This window comes from Ruditapes philippinarum, unplaced genomic scaffold, assembly GCF_026571515.1.
Source record: "Ruditapes philippinarum isolate M1 unplaced genomic scaffold, ASM2657151v2 ctg166_1_1_1_1, whole genome shotgun sequence".
NCBI classification, from domain to species: Eukaryota; Metazoa; Mollusca; class Bivalvia; order Venerida; family Veneridae; genus Ruditapes; species Ruditapes philippinarum.
This window is the reverse complement of record NW_026855289.1, coordinates 2,699-14,390: the sequence shown is the minus strand read 5'-3', so window position 1 is coordinate 14,390 and position 11,692 is coordinate 2,699. Positions and strand designations below refer to the sequence as shown.

Genomic DNA, 11,692 nt, shown 5'->3' with positions numbered 1-11,692 from the left:
GCATTTTTGTAAAATCTACTTAATGATCATTGCTGTACAGTTTCAACAAAATCTACTAAGTATTTGAGGACATATCGTTTAAAGGTGTTTTCTATTTTAAGCTCCGGTGGAAATCTGTTCGGTGGAATGGAATTATTTACAAAAAATAATTTCAAACACTAAGTAAATTTAGTGTTTGAAATTATTTTTTGTGCGATAGGATTGCAGTATTTCAAATGAATCGTAACACATTTACTTTGGTAAAACGGTAAACTGTTAATCAGTCTAGTAAATCGACTGTTTTAAAAAATAATTTAAAACACTAAGGTGGTACGTATTTACAAAATTAAATTGCTCGCGTGGCTGCGTACTAATAAAGTTTAAACTATACCAATAGTCACTCTTTTGATATTATTATATTACTGATACAGCCCAACTTGACAGGGAAAATTGAGCTTAATGTCGCCTTAAGGATAATTTCTTTATACATATAGTTTTATCAAAATCTATAAGGTAGCTGAGGAGAAGATGAGAGGAAAAATTTAAAACTTAAATTCCCCTTTTTTTAGCTCTGGCGACCAACAGACAGGAATCATTTGAGCAAAATTCGTAAAAATAATCCCTAATGATCATTGCCAAGTGGTTGAGATAGAGATGTCCTTGAAAGTTTTTCTATGAAATCTTGTTCAGCGAACAAACATCTTTATTCAAACTGTTAAACACAATTGTTTATTCTGTCAGTGAAAGCCGCTTTCGCTACAGATTTATACAAATGTATGGTGTCCAATTGGGGACGTGAAAAGCAAATGGATAGGCAAAAAAGTGATATTCGTTAATTCGTCATCGTTCTAAACGACCAGTCACTCATTTCATATTACATAAAAATATGGAGTACAGCAGGGGACATAAAAGAAAGGAAAGTTACAATTCGATAACGTTCTTAAATCATTTATTCTATCGTATTCGATATTTAAGCAGGGACATGGAATATAGAAAATTCATCATTCAATATCGTTTTCGAATCATCCTTTTTATACACATTCGTGGTTAAACAATGTCTTATAAATACACAAAAGAAAAAAGTAAGTATAAAAAATAAATCAAAATAGTTTTTTTTCATTTTAATTCAAGCAATTTTATCTATGATGTAAAACAGTATATAAAATAATATCAACATGAAGATTGTTTGTAGCAAACATTTGCCTTGTTGTAAACAACGAAGACGTGACACATAATATCTTATGGTAGTCATATTGCACTTTTCACGTGGTAAATTGTCATATTTTCTTTGCATCATACTAGGAAAATACAAAAAGAAAACATGTCAACTTGTTTAAAGGCCCATAATGCCTCAGAAATGTTATTTATTTTATTTCTCAAAAAAAAAAAAAAAAAAACGTTTGACGTTTTGATATCTTGTTACAGTTTCCAAAAAATATCATTTGCAACATAAATTAACTATCTTTGCTTCTTTTGCGCTGTTGGCAATTGGTATAATTATATGGAATAAGTATTTTGTATGGAAGTCAGAGTACTACTTTGTTTACATTTTGCTACTTTTACTACACATTTCTGCACATTCATTATTAATTTCTTTCGCTGTTAAACATCTATCATGCTCTAAAACTATTATCAAAACGTTATTTTACACATGCTTGAAATTTCTAAAGATTTTGATAGATATGCATTTCTGAGGCATTGTGTGCCTTTAAAATAATTTTACTATTGCAAGGGTTATTTAAACAGAATGAGTGAAATTATTTTTTGTCCAATAAAAAGATTGGAGTATTTCAAATGAATCGTAACAAGTTACTTTGGTAAATCGGCAAGCTGTGAATCAGTCTAGTAAATAGACGACAGTTTATAAAACTAAACAGGTTTAAATTTATTAGTACGTATTTGCAAAATTAAATTGGTCGCGCCTGACCAATTTAATTTTGAAATACGTACTGATAAACTTTAACATATACTTAAAGAACCCTTGCAATAGCAATATATAAATGGTTACAATTTCTTTTAATAAATTCATAGTTGATAAAAAAAACTTTTGATTATAAACAAATTATTTACATGATTGTATATGTCAAGCGTATTCACAACGTATAGTTCACGTCACAAACATGATGTCATATAATGACTGGATTTCTATTAATGACTGGATTTCTATTCAGACCCGTAACTTTCCAGTTTTCAATTATTTCAAGAAAAATGTTCGTTACTCTCGTCATTTTAAGTGTCCTTATATACACATGAATGAAAGCCCCTAAAGTTATAGACAACTCCGAAATACATTCTTGCCTCCGAAGTCACCTCTTGCGGGATGACAACACATCCTCCTCGCGTCCTTCCGAGTATTTGTTCCCATGTTGCAGACGACAAAACTGTGACAAAAAGTCAAGGGAGGTAACTGAATCATGTCAACCAAGAACGGTAACTTGAACAGATTTATGATATAAAGTAACCAATTGGTTTTTTGCATCTGCACTCCCTACCATATCTTACGCATACTTTACTGCCGCGGCATTTTCTTTGACAACACGTGGCTTTTCTTCTAAAGTGAACCGGCATTGAGCTCATTTCCGTGATAGTTTGCAGAATAACCAACGACACCAATAGAACCGCAACGATAGAAATCTTCTTCATCTTTAGATTTATTTTCTGAAATAATTAAAGATTATTTAAATGAAAACGTGTACAGTAAGATAAATTAAAATTTGATATCAAATTTAATTGCTTGATATCAAAATATAGAATGTACTGATATTAAATAATGGTATGAAATTTCGGGAAAACCTTTAGAACATTTTGTTATTTTTAATCTTGAAAAAAAAACGAACCTTTATTTTTTTCTAAACTGTTGATGACTATTGCAATAGTATTACTCCAAACACACATTTTTTAATATAAGTATATTTACCTTTATATCTTGTGCCAAAATTAAGTTATATTTTGAATAATTTTTCTTCTGTTTTGACCAGCTTATTCCTTACTTTGCGTCTGAATTAATTATTTTGAAGAATTTTCAGCTGTATATATACTACCGGCTCGTTCTATTTATAAACCAGATAGTAAGGCGAATTTGAAAAAAAAATCCCCCTATTAAGTATGCAAGTAGGTGCGGAAATAAATTATTGCACTACGGTTATTGATATATACGACGACACAGCGGTACACACTGTGCTTCTATGAATTTCATTTATTCATAATAAATTATGTGTCATAATACATTTTCATTTTGTTTTACACAGGACTGGCAGTAAAATCAAACATTATATGAGCCGCGTCACGACAAAACCATCGTAATGCGTTTGCGACCAGAATGGATCCAGACCAGCCTGCGCATCCGCGCAGTCTGATCAGGATCCATGCTGTTCGCTATCAGTTTCTCTACTTGTTATAGGGTTTGTAAGCGAACAACATGAATCCTGATCAGACTGCGCGGATGCGCAGGCTGGTCTGGATCCATGCTGATCGCAAACCCATTATGTTGGTTTTGTCGTGACTCGGCTCATATGTTAAAGTATATAAAATAAAATAAAGTACTTCAGTTATACTATAGTATTACTTAGGATAACACAAAAAGGGCGCACATATCTTATCTATTATTTATTGAAATTGTTATCTTTTTTTCTTTCTTTCTTTCTTTCTTTCTTTCTTTCTTTCTTTCTTTTTATTAAAATGTAAATCTTAGACGAGATTTGGTGAAAAATAAATTCACTGTAGTCCATAACAAAATATAGTTTCCTGAGACCCAGAATTTCTTTCCTTTTATACGTATTTCATTATAAATTTAAATAAGCTTAAAATGATACAATATTTGTTTTCTTTGTTGATTTTTTATTGAATTGAAAACTCGATCCTCTTTTTTTTAAACATGTATGTACAAATGTGAATGCATATTAAATTTCTAAAAAAAAAAATGCTTTTTTGATATAGAACCAACGTGATATGACTTTTGTTGAGTACGATAAAAAGAACGTGGTTATTAATAGCCATATCTATACATGTAGCCTACTAAATGTTTATTATATTATAATACTAGAATAGTTTCATAAGTAAGTTTGATAAGTTTATTCCAATAATCCATCGGAAAAAACGGTCATTGAGGATAAACAGACACATATAAAGGCATTCATGTGACGACAGTTCTTATATGTGCCCTTTAATATACATATACACGTCGAATCGCATCGCATTGTGCCTTTTATTATTTCGGTTCCTGTGTCTCAAATACTATAGTTGTAACTGTATCAACATCATTATACTTCATGCGTATGAATAAAAGTAAGATATACAATTACAAATTGGAAAACCGAAAAAAAAACCGAAACGCCGAGTTTGCGTAAATAAAATAAATTATATTCATGAAGCGATGAGGTTGGGTGCGTTAAACGGATGTTTATATATTAAAAATATATATGTACACAAAAAATCGTGTCCTGTTTACCTAACGTTGGTCTTTGATGAAGATGAGAATAATGAAAATATAGTTTAAAAAACCCACTAGTCATTGGACGAGTCTGCTGATTAAACCACATTACAATCGGTGAGTCTGTGTGGCGATCTTCTAAGAAGTCGATTTTCTCGATATGTCGAAGCTAAATGAAAGTCCCAATTATGTTTTTTATCAAATCGTATATATAAGACGAATTTTTATGTGTCGAAATTTTTAAAAATTTGAATAATTCGAGAACATTTAACCATAAAAAGGTCGGTAAAACTTATTTGTTGTAATATATCAGTTGATCAATCAATCCATCCATCCATCAATCAATCAGTCAGTCAGTCAGTCTGTCAAATATAACTTTAAATACGTTCTTTTTAACAAAATGAAAGATTATAAACTATATATCTCCCAAGCTTCAAAATTTAATGGTATCTCATTAAAAACAAGATGTCTTTACCGGTAACTTTTTGTGATCTGCCCAGGTAATATTTTCTTGCAAAACTTTTAAATATTTTATATTTTTACAGGCTTGCTCATAAGTATTTTGCCAAATGCTATTAAAACCTTCATTCATCAATTTATTGTTGTAATAAATAATTTCATAATTATTTCACTGACTTTCCAGATTTAACCAAAGGTGCTAGTCGGATTGATTTGACCTTAATTTGTTTAATCTTGTTATCCATGTAATATAATATCAATATATTAAAAAAATAAAATATAATTATATATATTTGTTATATTGTAAGAGAAGATTGACGAAAAGAATCTAAAACAATATGAGATTTTTTTAGATTTTTTTTTTCTATTTTAAATTTCTTTAAACATATATTGATATTTTATCACATACATAACAAGATTAAACATATTTTAGGTCAAATCAATGCGACTAACACCTTTGGGTTTAAGTGCTGGAGGAAGACCTCAGATGCTCCTTCGTATATTATTTCAGACAGATTGAGTGGGCACCTGAGTAAAACCAGTGGCCTTCCGTAAGCTAGCTTAATTAATACCTTCCTCACATGAAGGAATCCAAAGTCCCTGACTTTAAGTCCCAAGCGGTGAGGGGCAAGTAACTATATTTACATCCCTCAGTCAGTCAGTTTAAGTTTATTTATACTCGGCGCCGGTATAACCATCTGTCCGAGAATATAGCATCCGTGCCGGTCCACTAGGGTAGTCACATCGGGGACGTCTTTTTCAAGCTGAATCTTCCTGAAGCCTATTCTTCGTTCGTTGGTGGTAGAGGAGTACGACAATACTGGCCAGGCATCAAGTTCCATACTGACGATAACAAAAACGGCTCTCATTAGCGCCAACCCTCCAGAGTTAGTCACGACAGGTCAACCAATCACCTCTGGTACTTAAGATGACTTGACCTTGACCTGCCGTGTGCCTTCTCCGCGACGTGCACGCCTCTGGAGGGATTTGGAGAAGCTTACATCCCTCTCTGTACCAACGACATCTTATTCGGCGTATAATCCAATCAAATAAGCGTTTGTAATCACGTGATAATGTGGTATTGTGTTTGTATCTGCTCGGTTCTTTTCGTCACACTTTGGACACATCTGCTCGGTTCTTTTCGGCAGACTTCGGACATCTATGGAAATCCTGAGTGCCTTTTGAGTATTGTTATACAATACATACAGAAAATGAAGATTCAATGTTTTTGACGAATGTGTTCGTATCGTTGAAATGACAATTGCTTCTTGAGTTTTATATTTAAATTTATTTGTGACATTTGAGTCACTGTCTGGAAGAATAACGGAGGGAATAATATAAGGCTCTTTGGACTATGCGGTTTGAAAAGTTACACATGTTGGTCTAGATCCCGCAACTGGCGAACTTCTTAAGTTTATTAAGAATTTTATTTTAGTTCGATCGTTTAGGAAGCTAACAGCTTAAGCTTATAGACACACTCTCGAATCCGTTCCTGGAACTAACCAGTACTGAGCAAGCAGTGTAGAGTTTCTTGCACAAGGAAACAACGACAAGCCCATGACGTGGTTGAACCTACACCGCTAGAGATCCTGACATTACTAGTTCAATAGTTCATACCAACTCTCGAGTAAAGTTGTTCCATACTAAAAGTAATGATACGTGAAAATATTACGAGGTTAGCATGCATATAGATCTTAAAGTCAACCAACTTCTTCCACCCTGGTTAATAGGTGAGTTAAAAAGATAAAGACAATAATAAATAATCATAAAATAAGAATTAAGACAATAGTACCGGTAACAGAAACATAATAATATATTGACATATATAGTATCACAATCTTCAAATAATTAAATGTGTACATTGTACATCTTTAATAGATTACAATTAACTATCACAAATATTGCTGTAAAATTTTGAGTCAAAAGATGGCGAAAGGCACCTCCATTGGAATGTTTCCCGTACAAGCTCCCTCCGAGTTGGCATAACAGCTTCACCTCTCATATAAACATATAACCCACGTGATGTATGACGTATTGATGCTGCCGTCACGCCAAATCCACTTCCGGTAAGAACTAATTTATCACACCTTTGTAAAACCACGTGATCGACCACACTTCTCATGAAACCGGCACATTTGAGATCTTGAGCCATGCTTCCATTCCGCATGTAGTCGATATGTAGGATTGGTCCACTGGTATCAACAAAATTCTTATACATGTGATTAGCAATAGTCTTTACATTTTCCGTATCTGTAGCTATCATTATTTTAAAATCATCTCGGTTATCGAAGCGCTTTAAAAACTGCAGAGGGATCATTATTTCACGGTATGTGTACCGTTGATAAAGCGCTTCGCCCATGCGGGCATGAAGACACGCTAATTTCTTATCACCTACTTTCTGCTTAAAAAACTCATTCACTGAATGTGAAAGTTCGCTTGAAGGTTTAAACAATCCGATGTAGATAGTTCTTAGAAGCTCACTTGAATGATACTGATAAAGCTGCGGAAATCGTTTTGGTGAAACGCTCAATTTCCTGAAAATCCTTGTCCAGTCTTGGTTAGCTTTCATTAATACGACTTCAGCTTTCAGCATACTGATAGGGTCAGGATCATATCTCTGCAGATCTATCTCATAGGCATCATGTCGTTCAAAACAATCTATAATCTGTACCGTCTTCCCAGCCAGACTTTCCCTGTCTGGGAATGACCAGTCCAAAAGATTTGGTTGAAGAAAATGTTCAATTTCACATGGTGTATCCATAGAGATAGCAAAACGTCTTTGTGTGAGGAGAGACATCATGTATACCATTGTGATACCTTTTAATCGGTCCGCCAATCCCCCACACTTTCCTTCACAAAAGTAAATCAAATATTTTGTGGAATTTTGGTGGTTTGGAAATGTTTCAAACAATTTTTCAGACTTTTTCCGAAAGTTATCTATATCATTTATGTTAAATTCAATATCTTCATTTTCGAAAACAAATTCACCAATGGTTATATCCTCTTCCAGTGTATTATATTTGATATCGGCTTCAATACCATTATCGATTTCTTTGAGTAATTTGTCATATTCTATATTTGTACCGTTGTCCGTTTTGTTCCCTTCATTCGTTGCACGGCTGCCGTTGACAGTGTTAATACTGTTTGCTGTCGACACGTTTAGATTATGTTCAAAATTGTTTTCAATTCTAATATCATTGTTTTGAGATTTAGAAATGTCATTAACTTGGCGGTGGTCTACCTCTAAACGATCTTTCATTACAGAATTTTCTTTGACGATGACGGATTGATGCTGACTGGATTTCAAGGACCAGTAAAGACTTGGTAACTTATAAACACTGTATGTACAGCACATGAATACAAACAGGGTGACAGTCTGAAAGAGATTAATGTTTGATTAACTATTTAACTATGACATTCCAAGCATTCAATAATACATTTTTCAAACATTTAGCAATACATTTTCAAACATTTAGCAATACATTTTCAAACATTTAGCAATACATTTTCAAACACTCAGGAATACATTGTCAAACATTTAGCAATAGATCTTACAAGGCTTTAAACACATTTGAATAATTTAGCAATACGTTTTCAAACATTTAGCGATATGTTTTTAAACATTATCCCTTATTTTTGGTAATTACGAAAAAAGTTTTTTTTATGGATTTATTTTTATTCACCTCCCAGTGAATAACTAAAAAAAAAAAGGAACTTGATTTCGATGTTCATCATCTAAAGGTTTAACAGTATCTATAACGTTTAAATATCACTCAGACGAATTAAACTATTGAAAATATGTGATATTAATATAAATGAGCTTTAAAATTTAATTTGTTTATCAAGGTAAACAATTCTTGCTCTTAACTTTGTAAAATAAAATCTTAATTATTTCCCTGTTTTGTATTGCACAGTAGCAAACATTTTGACAGCATTTGAAAAAAAAACATCAAATTCAGTAAATAAATTAGAAATCAGTTTATATATATATAATATATATATATATATATTATATATATATATATATATATATATATATATATATATATATATTATATATATATTATTATATATATATATATATATATATATATATATATATATATATATATATATATATATATTATTTTAAATTTTTAACTTTAGATTAATTGAATTTAGTATAAACTAGTATAACAATTTGATATATTCAGTTTTAAGTATTTTTTTACGTAATATATCTATTAAATTAAGTAAAATGAGGCGAAAATACTGCGTTACTCACGCAGTAGAATAGACCTACTGCAAAATCAGTCATTAATCGCACATAACATATTATATAATATATACTTCATAAATCTTAAATCCTTTCATACTTTTCTTAAACTCTTAATACATTTTTTTTAAAAATATTTTGGCTCATATGGACACATGCAGCTCTAAAACTTTCTTAAATGCATTGACCCTATTAATTTCTGAAATGCAGCTATAACTCTGTATACATTGCAAGCAATGTATACAAAAATAAAAATAAAAAACCTACCCGTAAAGCCTTCCTGGTCATCTTATTCTTGAAACAACACCGTATATGATAAAACAGAACGGACATTTTTGTTACAGGAAGTACTGTCCGTGATAGATTCAGCCTCGAGGCGTGTTTGATTGACAAGGTCAACGCCGCTCTCGCTTTTGATATTTTACTTACACCAAAAATTGATTTTGTCAAGTCCCGCGTCTAAACATTAATATTAGTATAATTAATAAATAAATAGATAAATAGATCAATAGATAGATAAATAAATAAATAAATAAATAAATAAATAAACAAACGTAGTCTTAACTTTTGCTTTCGATTAAGACAACAATATACCCCGATAAGTCATTATTTTACCAAAACAAATTCACCTGTTGTTGTTTCTTTTTTATGATAATGTAATCGATACTGTGCATATGTATATTCCTCGCAACTGTTGTATGCATATTTATATACTCAGTAAATCTTATTATGCTCTACAATTTAGGGGGATAATAAAATATGATAATATATTAATTACTTATCACAAAAAAATTGCATGAAAATTGCAGACTCGGTTTGAGTGTCTTTACATGGGGGATAATGAAAAAGTGCAATATCTCTCACGCCCCCTAGCACCACCTTGAGCGGTACTCAATTTTCAACAATTAAAGTGTTGCAATTAATGATCTCCTTCTGTAGCATTATCGTGTCGGTGGGTAGAAATCATCGTATCGGCGCCCCCGTATTTGTCATGTCGTCGTGTCTTTGCCTCAAAAGGCGAAATGCAAAGACACCATAATTGGCCAATTTATCTTGTCTTCGACTTTCGAGGCGAAGACACGACGATACAAAGACTCGCAGAAATCTGCCGCCATAAAAATGGGATACATTCCAACCTGACAATGGAAGAAATGAAGACTAATGTATTACCAATTGGTGGTGGTGTTGGTAGTCTTCACTCCAGATCACGACAGTTAGCCACACTGAATTTACCAGAACACAGTTCAGCCACCGCATCGTTCCTGGGCAGGCTGTCAAGCAGTTTACCAGTATTAGTTTTCATAAGCAACTGAATTTTCTTTACATGCCAGAACAGAAATACAGTGCGAATGACCTATGTAAAGATTTCATGATCATTCACAACGAAAGTGACCTGCACCGTCCGGGTATCGAACCCGGGCCGCCCGATTCTCTCTACCTATTGATCTAACCGGACTGCCTGTATTACTAATTAAAGTCACACTAGGCTTTTATAAGGGGAATTGTGACAAACATAGAATCCAGATTTCCCGTGCCCGATTTCATTGTATCCCGTAACCGTGATACTCGGTGCCTGATTTCATCGTTTTCCTTAACCGTGATACTCCGTGCCCGATTTCACTTTATCACTTAACCGTGATTCTCCGTCCCCGATTTCACTGCATCCCTGAACAGTGATACAAAGTGCCCGATTCCACTGTATCCGTTAACCTACTCCGCGCCCGATTCCACTGTATCCCTTTACCGTGATACTCCATGCCTGATTTCAATGTATCCATAAAAACCCCGTTGCTCCGTGCCCGATTTCATTGTATCCCTTAACTGTGATATTCGTATCCGATTTCAATGTATCCCTTAACCATGATTATTACGTGCTTAATCACTGAATGGGCGTGCCCATCCTTTATATTTTGAAAATATGACTACAGTAAAGACTGTCTTAGTGACCCCCTGTATATAGCGACGTTCTGTCTTTAGTGACCATAGTTAGGTGTATTATCAATTTTGACATATCAAGAGGAAAATTCGAAGTTGTTAAGCCTACAGTTTACATTCTGGTCACACAACACTGGTCAACGTGGAGACCAGCCTTGCGTTATACATGTGGCAAAGGCTAATAACGAAGGTAAATATTTATTCCAGTGGCTAGTTATACGGGGAAGACGCGAAGCGGGCCTTAGTTTTGGCTTGCCCCGTGTATGTTTAAAAAGAAATCAAATAATAAACAGTTACCGGTTTCCTAGCAGTTTCCGGCCACAAATCGCACTTTTTAACAAATAAAATAAAAATCAGTCTACGGAGGGGTACAAAACTTTGACAGAACAAAGTTAGGTACCTGTCCAGCATTGCCATGTGTTTAATGCATCAAATCAAACATTATACATTATATTAGCTCCATGCGAATAATTTCTCTTCAAAGTTGTAAAGAATATCGAACATGTCCTCAACAAGTAATACACTGTTCAATGGAAATTCCTCCCTTTATAACGTGTTACCCATTTCCTTCTAACCTACCAACTTGTCGGCTTTGAGGGCTACAATATTTCATATAAATATAAATTAATACGTTT

At 33.1% G+C, this 11,692-nt stretch overlaps 1 protein-coding gene and 1 long non-coding RNA gene across 2 annotated transcripts; both read right to left on the bottom strand.

Annotated features, from left to right (window-relative positions):
- Window positions 1–1,085: 1,085 nt before the first annotated feature.
- On the bottom strand, window positions 1,086–3,104 carry LOC132742760 (uncharacterized). Its single transcript, XR_009627473.1, has 2 exons — window positions 2,897–3,104; window positions 1,086–2,637 (listed from the first exon to the last, which is right to left on the bottom strand). It is a non-coding gene; the product is annotated as an uncharacterized LOC132742760 (long non-coding RNA).
- Window positions 3,105–6,341: 3,237 nt separating this feature from the next.
- On the bottom strand, window positions 6,342–9,566 carry LOC132742756 (uncharacterized). Its single transcript, XM_060731217.1, has 2 exons — window positions 9,390–9,566; window positions 6,342–8,243 (listed from the first exon to the last, which is right to left on the bottom strand). Exons 1-2 carry the CDS (start codon window positions 9,453–9,455, stop codon window positions 6,753–6,755), a joined length of 1,557 nt encoding a protein of 518 aa, XP_060587200.1. The 5' UTR covers window positions 9,456–9,566; the 3' UTR covers window positions 6,342–6,752.
- Between the last annotated feature and the right edge of the window lie 2,126 nt (window positions 9,567–11,692).

Bases quoted from the DNA above. Each gene is read 5' to 3' on its own strand.
- LOC132742756 (XM_060731217.1), bottom strand. From the start codon at position 9,455: ATGTCCGTTCTGTTTTATCATATACGGTGTTGTTTCAAGAATAAGATG. The intron at 8,244-9,389 runs GTAGGTTTTTTA...AATCTCTTTCAG, and splicing joins TGACCAGGAAGGCTTTACGG to ACTGTCACCCTGTTTGTATT.